Here is a 16755-nt window from a genome sequence, read left to right as displayed (position 1 = left end):
CTGCCCCCCACCCTTCTGTTTGCTCTCGCAGTAGCAATGAGTCCTCACAGCTGGATCAAAGATATGGTTTCTTGTATTGAATTTTAAGAGCCAAATGAATATTTCTTGCTATTCATCTAGCAGTGTCCTGATGATAGTGCACACATAGTCCCAGAGCTAAGTATTTATGTGTTTCTATTACATATTACAATATGAAATGCTATAATGGCTGGGTATAATTGTTTTCAGTGAGTGGCAAAAGTAGGTTGAGCATAGAAAAAATAAGATTGGTCAGGAGCTGGTAATTGTTAGATCTGGATGATGTGCATATAGAGATTCATTACACTCATTTCTCTAGTTTTGAATCGGTCTGAAAATTTCCATATTAAAATTTTGGGGAAAAAGTAAGAATAAAATGAAAACTCATTGGGATAACAAAAACAAACAAAAACCCAAAACTTAGCTTTGGTAACAAAATGGCAAGAGTGACAGCTAGGAGGCTAGGGTCAATTCCCCAGGGAAATGGAAGTCTGGCTTCAGACCTGGCTTTTCAATGGAGACCGTCTGTCTAACCTCTATAAACTAGAGTTAAAATGACTTGGAAGGCACTGGATCCCACAGTTCATGATCTTTCACAAGCACAGCCATGTAGAACGTGGAACTAGTTTGCTGCTGACACGATCTCTACAGTGCTCGTGAATTACTAAGGAGAAGCTGGGTCAGTGGGTCCACGGGAGCAGCCCTGAACTGGACACTCACAGGACATGTAGCAGCAGCTGCTTCTGGAAATCAGACTTGTCTCTCAGTGACACTCACAGTGACACACAACTTGCCTGATGAATGCGGCATTCTATTTCACAAGCCATCAGCACATGGCTATTTTTTCTATGTTCTTATAAACCTTGACTTAGATCTTATATATGCTTACCTGTGGGACGATGGGCGCAGTATCTTCAAGATACTCTAAGTGAATAGCAAAAAATATTCATTTGACTATTAAAATTGAACAGAAATGATCATACCTTTGATCCAGCTGTGAGGACTGACAGCCAATGGGCTGAGAGCAAGCTGGGAAAGCGGGGGCACGTTTTTTTCCCAGAAAGGGACGCATAGCTCAAATGTGCTCACTCCAAGTATGACAAGGATCAATTAATCATAGTCCTTAAACAGATCGTGCTTTATCTTCATACATTTTATGATCTGTAAACCTCAAGGTACATCATTAACCTATTTGCACTAGTGGAAACTGGTCAGTAGAAACCTTTGGAAACACAGAGGCCACTGCCTGCCACCTAATATAAGAAGGAAGAAGGTAGAAATCTAAATATATCTGACAGAGTTCTGTCAGGGGCTGGAGAGGGGCCAATACAACTAGGAAAACCCAGTTCTTACTAGAACGTTTTTATCCAAACAAACTGAGTGCTACAATGTTAGCAGCTTAATATTCTTCAAGATTTAAATCGAGATTCATATCTTCCAAAATTCTTCTGTAATATTTCTTGTATAATAATCCTTCTATTATTCTGCATTCATTCACTCTTTGCAGCTGAAGTGTTGTCATATTTTTCTTTATATACTATTCTCTAATTATTTAGGGGTTGCTTCAAATATATGTGTCATACCCTCTACTGCATATCGAATCTTTCAGAGGGCAAAGAATAAGCTTTTAATTCCACCCTCCTTTCTTAGCACACTGATACAGAGGCATCCAAAACACCTGCTGGATGGAGGAAGGGAGGAAGGGAGGAAGGGAGGAAGAAAGACTAGCACATGTAAATCTAAAGGATAAAATACTGCATTACTGCTCAAGCTCTGGTTTGAATAAGCAGTATTTCCAAGACCAAATTTAAAAACATTTCTTTACACTAAATTCAATGTCAAAAAATTTATAGTTTGCACAATCAAGATGAATCATTAAATATAAGGCCTATAGTAAGTAAAGTATAATAATTCAAGTAACTTGGTGCAACTACCACAATATGAACTGAAATGATCAATTAACCTTAACTATAATGTTATTACAACTTTATAATTATTTCTTCTTTAATATCTCTTATGACCTTTCCCAAGATTTTTTTAGTTCAGTCAAACTGAAAATTATTTAGTGAACATTTGGTAAGATACACATAATTTTAAGAAGCAAAATTAAGTACATAAGTGACACAGAAATTAATTCACCTACTTTAACAATCTTTGGTACCAGTAATAAATAAAATTACCTCCGAGTAATTTGGCGAGAGATATTTCCCGTTGCATTTAGCAACGCTTCTCAGAATTTTTAATGCTTTGTCTCCTTTCTTCCGAGTAATCAGCCAGCGAGGAGATTCAGGAACCACCCTGGCAAAGAAGGAGAGTTTTTTGAGTTTTGCTTAGGCAGTTCAAAACCTAAAAGCTTATGACTTGAGTTTTTCTATCAAAATGGATCTCGCAATTAGATACAAGCTGAGAAGACTATGAGAGTTTATGATAGGCCCCGTGAAATGTAGATTATCCTTGGAAGGTTATAATGGATGGAAAAAATGCTAACCTGATAATTGGATCATTGCTCATCAAAATTATCAATATGACGGCACCCTTGCAAAACCAGGATATCCCACACTATAGTATCTCTGACGATATATGAAAAGAATTGGGATTTAGTGAGTATTAGGAAAAGATTAAGAACCTGATTTATATAAATCAACTTGTCCATATATTAAAATTAAATTAGAAGAATCATTAAAATATGTTCATACTCCAAAAAATAAAATGCATATATCTATAGTTTTTGATAACTTAGTTTTATGATGCTCTTAACATTTTTTTATTCCCCAGAGAATTCCTGAGTAATATTAATTTGCTTAATAGATTATAGAAAGAAACAAATAAATTTCATTACATTAAATTTGAATGTCACAATAGTGGCAAATATGGTTTGTTGCCTTATTGTTTTCATAAAGATACTGCAAAACAATAATACATAATATAATACTCTATTTAGAATTTTGTATTTTGGTATTTTATTTATTTTTAATGACAACTATTAATAGAATAATCAATAAATAATCCCTATAAATCTTAAAAAATTCTCTAAAAATTCTCAAAGCACATAGCCATTTTGGAGATGATAGAAAATCTCCTTTATTGATTTCACTTTCATGTTGGTTTGGATTCTACATTTCTGTGGAATAAGAATAAATATGATAATAACCAAAGCCACATTACCAGTAATAAAGGAGGAAGAGAAAGTTGGGCAGCGTTATGGCTAGCTGGATCCCTTGCCAATTGGGGATAAAGTAGGCAATTCCAGGGAGAATTATGATTCCAAGGGTGAAGAACATTTGAATCACTATTCCCACAATCCTCCTTTGTTTTGAACCTACTATTTCTGTCACTGAAGGAAAACAAACACAAGAGGTTAGGGAAGCTCAAGATGGGCTCCAAAAGAAACAAACACACAGAGAGACATTGCACCTGTTACATCCATCAGCACTGCTAGACCACCCTGGAACTCCACACCGGCTGAGATGATGGAGGTGTGCCTTCCTCATACCTTACACTTTTCCCTCACTCTCATCTCTGCTAATTACCAAAAGCCACCTTCCTCTTATACCCCCAAACCCAGCACTCTTCTGGGTTCATCGAGGGAACACAAAGAATGTATTCATTGATGATTATCTTGACAGGTAATTGTAACTATCAAAACATAAATATAGTAAGCTAGCTAAATGTTACCATTGTATCTCTAAAGATTTGCACATTACAGTCTCTTTAGGAGATTCATTATGAACATTACAAATACTTTTCATTATCACAAGAAAGCTTCTATTAAATGATAATTCTCTCCACGATGTTAGATTTTTTCATTTATGTTATAGTTCTTTAAAAATTTTGCTGGAATCCTTTTCTTCTCTTACCCCTTCCTACTAATTGGTTTCTTCTTTTCTGATTATCCTGGGATTGCTGTCCTAAGATCATAACTTTGAAAATTCACCTAGACTAGGGTCTTCTCAAACATGCCTCACATTCCAAAGTTATCCCTTCTGCTCCAACATGTGACAATCAATCCCTCCTGACACTTCCCCCACCCACAGAAAGATCTTTAAGATGTCTCCAAAGTGGGCGCTGTTTGGAGACAGCAAAGTAATAACAGAAGACAGTGGGAGCCCAGAGATCTGGAGCAATAATCTAAGATGAGAATTTGCATTTCCCTGGTCATGAATCCACCTTGACTCTTAAAGTAGGTGGCTGGTCCTGGACTAGAAATAGAGCCTAAGGGAGCAGCCAGGACCTTCCCAAGTAACCTGAGGAAAAAGTAAGGGGAAGTTTTTCTTTCTCTCATACCCAGAAGGTCAAACTTTGTAGTTACGAAAGATAGCAAAAGGTCACAAATGAACTTCTCATTTTTAAGACATATTTCCCATATGGTAAAAAGTTCTCCACTTGTACAGAAAGAGTAGAATTAGATAATATTTGAAAACACAGGAAAGTATTCTCAAACTGTATCACAGAATATAATACACAGAAAGTGCTTTAAAATGTTATCTCAAGGAGATATTGAAATTTTTATAAAAATTAATTTCTAATAAAGCAAAGCTAGAAGTCATATGATAATAATATAGGAGTACTCAAAAGTGGGTACTCCAGTATTTTATGATAGTCCATATTTGTTTCCCAAAGTAAGGAGGCATTTCAGTTTCTAAGGCAGTCAAAATCCTGGCTCTGAGCCCTCGTAACTACAGAAATAATTACTATGGCTGCGATGAAATCTTCTTTATTAAAGGAACACGAAGAAGGCCAAGAGTTGGCACTTCTCAGCCATCCAGCCCTAGTTTCCAAATAGAGAAGGAGTAACAATGTCTTACCAATCACGTAGCAAGTCATCCATGTCCCCTTTCCAAACACGCCTTGCAGGAATCGGAAGATCACAAACACAGGGAAATTTGGTGCAAAGGCCACCACAACACCAGAGACGCCAACGCCAAGACAGGATATTAAGTAAATGACTATTCTGCCGTACCTTTTTGAGAGAGAGGAAAAGAGCTCACCTTAAACATTTTCTGCAACACAATGGGAAAAAACTATCATTTTAAGAGTTTCTAAAAAAGTTTTAAGTGCAGAAAAATGTGTTCTCTATATCTTCATTATTATAAAGTAAAGGATGGTTGAAAACTCTATGTCTTGTTTTATGGCAAAAACAGGACAAATGAAACATGTGCCTCTAAAACAACATTGCAAAATTTAAAGCGTGGAACATGTCCTTTGTGATTGCAGTTTCCCAAAAGATGGTGGCTCAGGTGTGATACTTTCTAGCATTTTTGTGGGCTGAGTCATAAGGAGAGAGAAGTAGAAAGAAGTAGCAATAATGTATGACAGCCAGAAGGCCTGGCCTGGGATCTTTTCCGCTCAACCACCTATCAGTCACAGGACCTTGGGCCAATCCATAAGCTCTCCAAAACTCAGATTTTTTTCTCTTGTTTTTGTTTTTTTACCACCTTTCCTAGAATGAGGTTGTAGAGAGGATCAAATAAGATGTTAATATGAAAGCTCTTTATAAACTACAAAGTTCACAGCCAGCGTGAATTGTTCTTAAATTTTGTATTTTATTTTCATCATTTGCATAATGATTATTAAATAGGTAAGGAAGAAGGAACAGGGTATTGTGCACACTACTCCAAGAGTCTGATGTTAATTGGTTTAGTATAGTTGTGTTAAATTACTGGCTGGTGAAGATTCGAAGCAAATTGGAAAAGTGAGAAAGCTTGATAAGTGGGTGCCTCATGAGCTGGCCAAAAATCAAAAAAATTATCATTTTGAAGTGTCGTCTTCTCTTATTGTACACAACAATGAACCATTTCTTGATTGGATTGTGATGTGCGATGAAAAGTGGATTTTGCAAGATGACCGGCAATGACCAGCTCAGTGGTTGGACTGAGAAGAACCCCCAAAGCACTTCCCAAAGCCAAACTTGCACCACAAAAAGGTCATGGTCACTGTTTGGTGGTCTGCTGCCTGTTTGACCCACTCCAGCTTTCTGAATCCCAGCAACACCATTACATGCGAGAAGTATGCTCAGCAAATCGACGAGATGCACTGAAAACTGCAACGCCTGCAGCCCGCATTGGTCAACAGAAAAGGCCCGATTCTTCTCCACGACAACGCCTGACTGCACATCATACAACCAATGCTTCAAAAGTTTTTGCAGGGAAAAGCTTCCACAACTAGCAGGATGCAGAAAATGCTTTCCAAGAGTTTGTTGAATCCTGAAGCATGGATTTTTACACTACGTGAATAAACAAACTTATTTCTCATTGGCAAAACTGTGTTGATTGTAATGGTTACAATTATGATTCCAGCCTAGTTACGATGATTTAAAATTCATGGTCCGAAACCACAATTACTTTTGCACCAACCTAATAAAAACTTTTTTTACTGGTTTCCCTAGAGTTTGCAACATACATTTACAATTAATCCAAGTCCTCTGAAAATAACACTATACCACTTCATGGGTACTGCAAGTACCTTATAACAAAATAATCCTAATTCCTCCCTCCTGTCCCTTGTATCATTGCTGTCATTCATTTCACTTATGCAGAAAGCATACATATGCAAATATATAATATATAAGCATACACAATCAAATACATTATTGCTATTATTTTTGACAAGTTGCTATCTGTTAGATCAATTAAGAATAAGAAAAATAAAAATTTTTATTTTACCTTCATTTATTCTCTCTAGTGCTTTTCCTTTCTTTATGTAGATCTGAATTTCTGACCTACACCATTTTCAGTCTCTCCAAAGAACTTCTTTTAACATTTCTGGCAAGTCATGTCTATTGGCAGCAAATTCCCTCAATTTTTGTTTGTCTAAGAAAGTCTTTATTTCTCCTTCACCTTTGAAAGATAATTTTGCAGAGTGTAGAATTCTAGATTGGTAGAGTTTTTTTTTTTCCTGTTTTAAATATTTCACTCCACTCTCTTCTTGCTTGATGGTTTCTGAAGAGCAGTAGGATATTCATTGTTCCTCCTCTATTATAAGGGTCTCCCCTTACCCCCAGCTTCTTTCAGAATTTTTTCCTTATGTTTAATTTTCTGTAGTTTGAATATGATGTGCCTAGGTGTATTTATTTGTTCTTTATCCTGATTGGTTTTCTCTGAGCTTCCTGGATCTGTGGCTTGGTGTCTGACATTAATTTGAGAAAATTCTCAGTCATTATTGTTTCAAATATTTCTTCTGTTTCTCTCTTTCTTCATTGGTATTCCCATCACACATACATTATACCTTTTGTAGTTGTCCCGTGGTTATTGGATATAATTCTGTTTTTTTTTTCAGTATTTTTTCTGTTTTTTAGTTTTGGATATTTCTATTGAGATATCCTCAGCCACAGAGATTCTTTCCTCAGCTATGCCCAGTCTACTAATAGGCCCATTAATAGCATTCATTTCTGTTACAGTGTTTTTGATCTCTATCATTTTATTTATTTATTTAGAATTTCAATCTCTCTTCTTACTTTGCCCATCTGTTTTTGCATGCTGTCTACTTTATCCATTAAAGTCCTTGATATATTAACCATAGTAGTTTTAAATTCCTGAACTGATAATTCCAACATCTCTGTCATATCTGATTCTGGTTCTGATGCTTGCTCTGTCTCTTCAGAATTTTAGCATGCCTTGTAATTTTTCCTTGATAGCCTGACATGATGAACTGGGTAAAAGGAGGTGCTGTAAATAGGCCTTTAGTGATGTGGGGTGAGGGGTAGGGACGGGAATCATTCTGTGCTTGCGTGAGTAGATCTCGGTATTTCGGTGACCCTGCGCCTCTGGGCTGCGAACTTCACAAGTGCTTCTCTAGACTCCCCCCACCAGCTGGGATAAGATGGCTGGAGGGGGCTAACCAGCTGTTTGCCTTCTCCCACAGGGAAAGCTAGAAGGGGCTGGAATTGAGTATTTCCCTTTCTCTACTTGGAAGGCTGGAAGGAGCAAGAGTTGGTATTCCCCTCGCCCCAGGTCAGTGAGGCTCTGAGAAAACTTCAGCAGGTCAAGATCTGGTTAAATAGTTTCTCCAGAGGGCAGACATGTTAAGAAAAACAGAGTTTTCTGGCATAGTTCAAAATGATTCCCCTTCCCCTCCTGCTGCCAGGATGAGGGACTTTCCTTGATAATCCCTTTGAGACCCTACTAGAGCTCCGAGAGGTAAAAATCACAAAGGCGCGAGGCCCCTTTGAGTGGGTCCCTCAGAAGTTTTTAATTCTCAAGCTCATCCACGCTGAGCCTCCAGCAATTCATCAGTTACAGTTTGGGTTTGTCTACGCAGGCCCTCCCAAGGAGGTTTCTGCTCATGTGCTGTGACTCTCTGTATTCACCTGCTTGTGTCTCTAATTAGGGGGGTGGCGAGGAGGGTGGTGATAGCAGTTTGCTCTGCGATCTCTCTTCTCTTATGGACCTAAGAAGAGTTGTTGGTTTTTCAGCTTGCTCAGCTTTTTACTTGTTGTTAGGACAGAGTAGCAACTTCTAAGCTCCTTATATGCCAAACTGGAAACTGGAAGTTTCAATTTAGATTTTAAAATTGACCCTCTGCCCTTCTTACATTGTCCTCTCATAGATACATGGCCTGTTAAATTCTTTCTTGTCCTTTCCTTCAAGGATACAAATCACAGATATGCAGGAAGAGAAAAGGCCACAGGCTGGGCAGTCCTGCCAGGAGGCAGAATTATTCTCAGCTCATCTTTCTTCCAGGTCTGGCACATCTTTTCCAAATAGCATGTCCTCTAGGAGGACAGATGCTCAATCCCCTCCCAGAACACAGGCAGGGAAAATGCCCCTCCTGTAGCAAAGTTAATTGAGTCTGGAGTATATTCATTGATTGTAAAAGAGAAAAAAATACAAAAGAAGTAAAACCTAATTTTTAAATTTATGAAGGGTAAAAACAAAACAAAATAAGCAAATATTTAAAACGCATAACTCAATTCCAAATTGTAACCAGCTAGGAGAGAAAGTGATTAAGAAAGGAAAGGTGAAGTTTGAAAGGGCTAGAAGCAGAAACAAGAGAAAGGACATCGATAAAGGACAAGAAAAGGGGGAAAGGGCATCCGATACAAAAGGATCCAGGAGAAACTCAGGTGCAGAGGAGCATTGTGGGGGAGGGCTAGACAGAAAGTGAAGGAGAAAGAGAAAGTAACATTATGTTCTATCCATTTTGAACTACTGGTCTGATCAAACGCAGATCTCCAATTGGCTAGAGCTGTGGTCCCCAACCTCCGGGTGGTACCAGTCCATGGCCTATTAGGACCCGGATGCAGAGCTCTGCTTCCCCTGCTTCCCCCATCCGTGGAAAAATTGTCTTCCATGAAACTTAGAAATGGGAGGGGGTCGGGGGGCAGTGCACTGCGGGAGGTGGGGTCTTGAGCCAGTGAGGGAAGCTTCGTCTGTATTTACAGCCAGCCACTCCCCATTGCTTGCATCACCGCCAGAGCTCCATCTCCTCCCTCCCCCTATCCGTGGAAAAATTGTCTTCCATGAAACTGGTCCCTGGTGCCAAAAAGGTTGGGACTGCTGGGCTACAGGATTTGGGGCCTTTTGTTACTGAATTAGCTAATTAATTGCTGTTTGCAGCTCTCTAAAAGGTACCCTTAGTATCATCCACTGAATGGCACAATCACAAGAACTCATCAAGGGCTGGGCTGGAGTAACTAGAAAATATTAGGCCAGATGTGGCCATGGGCCAAAGATTCCCAATCAAGATTCCCAATCTGTACCCCTTCTGAGGGGCAGAGAGAGGATTATTAGATTACTGCAAGTATTTTCCTAGCTAGAATTGGGATAAAGGAGTAGAGTTAAACATGAATATATAACAAGAGTAATGTCAGGAACAAGAATATTTAAATAGAAAGCATGATTGTCTTGAATATACACACTCACCATGTCTATAATTAGCCAGTTATATTTATGAATATAAAATAGTATTTAACAGATAAAACCCCTTTAATGGTTTTTGGGAAAACACTGTTTCAAAGAGTTTTATTTTATTTTTATTTTTTTATTTATTTATTTTTTTTTTGAGACAGAGTCTCACTCTGTTGCCCGGGCTAGAGTGAGTGCCGTGGCGTCAGCCTAGCTCACAGCAACCTCAAACTCCTGGGCTCAAGCGATCCTCCTGCCTCAGCCTCCCGAGTAGCTGGGACTACAGGCATGCGCCACCATGCCCGGCTAATTTTTTCTATATATATTTTTAGCTGTCCATATAATTTCTTTCTATTTTTAGTAGAGATGGGGTCTCGCTCTTGCTCAGGCTGGTCTCGAACTCCTGAGCTCAAACGATCCGCCCACCTCGGCCTCCCAGAGAGCTAGGATTACAGGCATGAGCCACCGCGCCCGGCCTGTTTCAAAGAGTTTTAAATTTTTAGAATAAAATACAAGGATTTCTTTTTTTAAAAATTAAATGAAACAAATTTGGAACAGGCTGATCTTACAGCTAAATTTATCAAACCACAATCAGTGAGTTGTTATTGAAGCCCATAGAATCCATTCCACAGTATCCAGTGGAACAATGTGTCAACCCAATCATGATGTCACTGCCTTGTGAGTCTGTTTTCATTCAGGCACTTTCAGACCCACTGGGAACAGCCTCACTCACACCTTTGTATAGTTCATGGAATAAGGAAATGAAATTTGAGAAGGAAAGAACTAGTCAAACCAAACAAGTGTGGATGTCATGAGTGGTGGAATCAAAAACTGTCTTTAAATTTAGCAAAAATATTGTTCTAACAGTTAGCTTCAACCATTTTCCTCTCCATATGTATTATAGTCATGTAAAATAGTTGTCATGTTTGTACCTACCTGTCTGCTGCGTAGCCTAAGGTGAATGCCCCGGCCAGGAAGCCAAGGTTCAGGATGGCTTGGGTGAGGTCCAATAGCCACGCATTGACACAGACGAGGTCAAACTGGGAAAGCAAAGAAATACACGTGGAGACATGTGGGAATGCTTATATTCAAAACACCTTATCTTTTGTGTCGACTAATGATCTTTAAACATTTTTGCTCATATACTCCTAAAATAAATTTTGAAAATATATCATATGTGTATTTTTACATTGATGCATAAATATTTTTGCCAGTTTAAATAACTGCAAACGATATGATTTTCAGTATACTATAAATACTGACATTTAAAAATAATGTTGTTATTACATCATCCCTTTAAGTGTATCCAATAGAGTATCAATATCATAGTAATTGGACACCTACCATCATCCAGTAAAAAGGAGTTCTTTAGCAGTCTGCAATTGGATATCAATCTCTTTTTCTTCGAACTCTTATTTTCATTCCCACATACTTTTATCCTAATGTAATATATTTTATGTAGAAAATATTGTATTGATTACTATACCTCTCTGTGCACTAAGTTATGCATATAAATTGACAATTTAAGTTATTAAACTTTCCTATGACAATAAGTCTCTAAATATTAGAATTTTGATTGGATTATAATTACAGTTACTTTTAGACCATAATTGATAAAAATATAAGACATCATGAATTTTGAAAAATAATGATTACACGTAAGTAAAATTTTGTTGGAAATGTACCTCTCCATTTTCAGAAGAATGTTAATGGAGGGTGGTCTTCCCAGTTAGGTCAGATCATCTGTGGATGTGTATTACTTATTACTAGAACGCCTTAGGACTCAACATCAATTCTATTCCTGCTTTGTAGTTTTATAAATTTATAGGCAAAAAAGACTTGTCTGTATAAATAAATTAATGGGAAAGAAGGGAGTTTTGTTATAGTACTGTTAGCCAACGTCAGGCAAGTTCTCCTACAATTTTGCTCTAAGGAAAAAAATGGAAACCACCAGATTTACAAAAGTTGTTTAATTAAGTCATTAGTCATTTACTTTTTTTCTTAATTATTTTATGAACACTAAAATAATATTTCAACTTGTCCCGTTGTTTGGTTCCCCCCAGGCTTTAAAGCCTCAAGTTGATGCATCACAGTAAGATGGGAGAAACACCTGATTCATTTTGCAAAGTGGGAAAAGAACAGTTTTGACCTGCATCCTTACCACTGGCATCTGTGCAGGCAAATCTGTCTTGGGAACAAGGACATATGAGTTGAGGATCTGAAAATCGACTCTCTTAAAAGTATCTAGAATCTCAACCTCTGTGATTGTCTCTGTAAACCCCCAAATGGTGTGCTTGCCCCAACTTGAAAACCACTGCATTGCACTGTGGCATGAAGAGAAAACAAATATTGTTGGAAGAGGAATTGCAAGTAGTCTCATAATACATATTCATAAGCAGACTGTCATATTTATTGATAAAACCCACCTTCTTGCCTTGGTTCTATAGCTAATGACTTGTCATCTAATACACTCGGAAAAAAGTTGGAGGCAGTAGTAGCTGGCCCCTGAGAAGACTGACTGACGTAAGAGTAAAGAGATTTACATATATGCGTAAAGTTGTGATCACCCAGAGAGTAGAATTTGCCACATCCAGCCATATTTCAAATAGTGGGGTTGGCCAGCACAGGGACACAAGGTACACTTGTTATAGATGACATAGCAAGGCTTACCAAGAGCTAGACTTTTCATGAATTTGTTCAGCTGCTTTTGAATTGTGTGAATTAAAATGCCCCACAAATGTCCTTTAAACCCATAAGATATGCTTTAATATAAAACTGATTATCTTCTTGACTCTATCATAAAAGAAATAGTCAAAAGGGTCTTTTCATATTTCATACTAAAATAAAATTAATTTAAAATGTCTAAATGGTTAAAGCGCTGGGATAATTAAACATTTTCTAAAGTACAATGACAGTCATCGGGCCAGATACTGCCTGCCCTTCTCTGTCTTCTCCATCCCAGAGGGCTGGAGGTGTGCCAACTACATTTCCCAGACTCCTTTGCCAGCAGGGTTCTGTTTAGATTCCACCAGTCGGGAGCTAATGCAAGATCAGAAGGCAGGAGGGAGGTCTTGGGCCTTCTGCTTCGGGCTATGGCAGCAGCTCCAGTTCCAGTCCTGCAGTGGCAACACTGGTTGGTGGTGGCTGCAGGAGTTGGCCAGTGTTCGTAGCCACTGCCTGGCCACGTGGGGGCAAAAGGATACTGCCCCTCACAGGTACCAGCTTTGTAATGGCTGGCCAGCAGGGCAGGGATTGACCACCAAGACACTCTGCAGGAGCTGTCCCTCCTGATCCCTGTCCTCTCCTTCTTTTCTAGCCCTTCCAAAACAGCTCAAATCCTAACCTTTTATTAGATCCCTCTCTGCTTAAAATACCTAGCCTGGTTTCTGTTTTTACAACTGGAATCTTGCCAGTTTTCAAAAGTACAAAATAACTTAAACAAATTAACACTATCTGAGTGATCGGCACAATTATAGCTGTGACTCAAGCATTACCAAAGTGATATATGTAACCAAAACATTTGTACTCCCTTAATACTTTGAAATTAAAAAAATAAATAAATAAACCAAATTATGTATCTTTAAAGAAATACACACCCACCCACACTTGCTTGTGTTTGCAGAACACAGAACACTGCAGACACAAGGATTCAAGAGCTTGGTGTTGACTCTTGCTCATACAGTCAGGGAGCAGCCCCCAGCCTCCTGGGGCCAAATCACTTGTGAGTTCGCTGCCTGCCTGCTGGGGCAACAGCTCAGGACCTGTGTTTCCTGAAATAAAATGCTAGAATTTGTAATTCCTAGGAAGACCTAAAATCTCCTTCTTATCAGTGGGAGGTCATTGTGGATCACCAAAAATTTACTTATGTCTGAATCAAAGACACAAGAATTTATGTCTTTATTCTATGACAATTTATGTGGAACAAATGAAGCACCTTCTATTTTTTTTTCAAAGTGAACACATGCAAAAACATTAAACAATTTTTAAATGTTCATAAATCCATGTGTACCCATTCTGTTACTTATTAATCTTCAAAGTCACTTTTACACAAAGAGAAGTACTCCCCTTGGCATGAGCAGAAAGTCAATTTGATAAAAGACTCAAACAACTGGTCATGTAATGTTGTAAGGATTACACTGCTTCATTTTACAGAAAGCACGACTGCAGCTAAATTAGAGACTTTTGAAGAGTTTCCAAGTAAGGGCTTTCCTTAGCTTTTCCTAGTTGTTAAAATTCAAACAGATATTGCATTGAGTTGCAATGATAAAATGCTAGGGCGAGTAATTATTAGGTATATGCTAAAGTTGTGATTTCTAAATTATCCTTAAAACTAGAGTAACAAAATGTCTGCAGTATACAAATATGGAATGTAAGAAGTAAGGTAAAAAACAATGCAAGTATGCAAAAGCCTTAGAAACTTAGGAGGGGGCCTTATCTGCTCCTCAAACCACAGGGAATGAACCCTGACACACATCAGCTGGATTTTTCCATAGAGGTGTAGGTTAGCCCTTTTGAACAAACTCTGACATAAGAAATTCTAAGATTAGAGGACATAACAGTATTTGACTCCACTCATGAGTCATGAAAAATAGTACTCATTCATTGCATTGTTCTGGGAGAATGGGAGGATTTTGAAATCAAATTACAGTATCTATGTGCCTCTGTTTCAATTTTCTAGGGATGAGTTGTGAATGGAACCATTCCTAATCAGCTCTCAGCTTGAATCAGAAGCCATTCAAAGTCTTCATCAGCGTCAAAAAAAAAAAAAAAAAAAAAATCAATGACACCTTTGGTTTGACTATCAGGTATGGTGTGTCCCTTGCTACATTTTGCATTGGCAAAACAATTACATACATGTAGACCTCCACCAGCAGGTTCCATTTTAAATCAACAACAAAGCACCATAATAGAGCCTAATGATGTGTTAAAAATTATAGTAATCAGAAAGAAAATAATTTGGGTTGGGTCTCCCTAAGGGGAAAGGATGTCATTATTAATTCTAGTCATCATGAAAAAATTTTTAACATGATCTGATGGCATTATTTGGGCATCTTCCTTTAATATCAAACAGTTAATGAATGCTTTTCTTGTACGTATGAACCACCACAGTGAGCTGCAGGTACAAAAACTAATCCACAGGTATTTACAGAGAGCTCCACTTTGGCATGACTGGCATGACGCAGACAGGGCTGGGAGAACACCAGCCATGTGCACGCTTTGTTTCTGCCTCCGTGAGGAACTTATTGCACAGTTGGGGAGCCAAGGTCAATTTATGTGAAGCAACTGAGATCTAAACGGAATGGGATCAACTACAAATGCAAGAGCATTTCAGAGAGAGAAATGGCCCATGGGAGCAGGAGCAGTCAGATACATGAATAAGGCGGCACCTCAACAGATCCCAAAACAATGAGCTGGGTTTAGATGGAAATCCAAGGGGAAAGAAGGCAAATACAGGGTGAGGTGAGGAGCAGGCCCCGGCGCAGAGAAAGAAACACGGATGCCCACCAAGCTCTGCCCACAGCATGTGGGTTGTGAAGCTGAGGATTTTAAGCTGGGGAGCTTTTTGTCTCTGTCCCACCGTCGAAGGGGAAGGGAACACAGGTCCAGGGGTGGGACAGAGAGTTTCTCACTCAGGGAACCAGAGGTGTAAAGAGAGCTCGGGACAAAGTGAGGATGGTGCTCAAAGGGACAGAGGAAGAGTCTGGAAGGTTGCAAATGGAGAGGCCCAGAGCAGATGTCCTGGCCCCAGGACAGAAGAAGAACAAGACTCCAGGGAGATGAGAGCAAGTCCAAGAGACAGAGTCTGCAACGATTGTCCAGAACAGGGTGACTTAGCTTAGTGTGAAGGGGCATCGCTGTGGGACAAAGACTTGTAGACCTCACTTGTCATAGGAGCTGCTCCCCACGGTTAGTAATAGCCATGCTTTAAGGTATGGTTGTGCAAATAAGCTTCGGAATATGGAGGGATGTCTTTTAAATGCATGATTGCTTTTTGTCTGAACTTGTGAAATTGGGAGAAATAAAAATATTAAATCTATTTTAATAATAATGCCTTGTAAAGGCCAGGCATGGTGGCTCACACCTGTAATACTAGCACTCTGGGAGGCCGAGGTAGGAGGATCGCTTGAGCTCAGGAGTTTGAGACCAGCCTGAGCAACAGAGAGACCTCGTCTCTAAAAATAATAATAATAACAATAATGCCTTGTAATTTATTAACTTATGCCCTTCATGACTCATCCTCAAATTGTATAAGATACATTTGACACATTGGCCCCTCTCTGTTCAGGCTGTTTTATTCCTTTGTAGTGAAGGCATGTAGTTACTCAACTTAAAATGTTTACAATTTCTCTAAATAACTGAGAATGGCTAACGATGAGAAGATGAAAGGTTCTAAATTTGTGCAGGGTTCTCTTGGTGGAAAAGAGCCATCATTCTGGAGCCAGACAGCTTGGATGTCCTGACTCTGCCACTCCCAGCTCTGTGTCCTCTGATTTTCTTAACATCGTTGACACTTTGTGTTCCTATCTATAAAATGAGGGGAACAAGTGGATCAATGATGTCATTGAGATAATACATGTACAGTACTTAGCCCAATGCCTGAGACAGTGTGTGTCCAATAAATGTTACTAATTGCATTCTAATCAGTGATATAATGATAATAAATAATATAACTGGTTTTGAAAAGTGGTTTTCTTTCTTTTTTTTTTTTGAGATAGGGTCTTATTTTGTTGCCTGGACTAGAGGGCAGTGGCGTCATCATAGCTCACTGGAGCCTCAAACTTCTGGGCTCAAGTGATCCTCCTGCCTCAGCCTCCTGAGTAGCTGAGACTACAGGCATGTGCCACAATGCCCCAGCTAACTCCTAATTTTTTGTAGAGAAGAGTCTCCCTAGGTT

The 16755-nt window shown here is 38.8% G+C and overlaps 1 protein-coding gene across 3 annotated transcripts in view; it reads right to left on the bottom strand.

Annotated features, from left to right (window-relative positions):
• Positions 1-16755, bottom strand: part of SLC22A3 (solute carrier family 22 member 3) — a 93156-nt gene that overhangs the window by 36150 nt on the left and 40251 nt on the right. For all 3 annotated transcript variants that reach the window (XM_069487468.1, XM_069487467.1, XM_069487469.1), the window contains exons 2-5: positions 10797-10900; positions 4824-4978; positions 3184-3352; positions 2199-2316 (exon numbers count right to left, since the gene is read on the bottom strand). In XM_069487468.1, coding sequence (XP_069343569.1) covers positions 2199-2316; positions 3184-3352; positions 4824-4978; positions 10797-10900 — 546 coding nt within the window. The remainder of the gene's footprint in view (positions 1-2198; positions 2317-3183; positions 3353-4823; positions 4979-10796; positions 10901-16755) is intronic.

This window comes from Eulemur rufifrons, chromosome 15 (assembly GCF_041146395.1).
Source record: "Eulemur rufifrons isolate Redbay chromosome 15, OSU_ERuf_1, whole genome shotgun sequence".
Taxonomy (NCBI): domain Eukaryota; kingdom Metazoa; phylum Chordata; class Mammalia; order Primates; family Lemuridae; genus Eulemur; species Eulemur rufifrons.
This window is presented reverse-complemented; position numbering and strand designations above follow the sequence as displayed.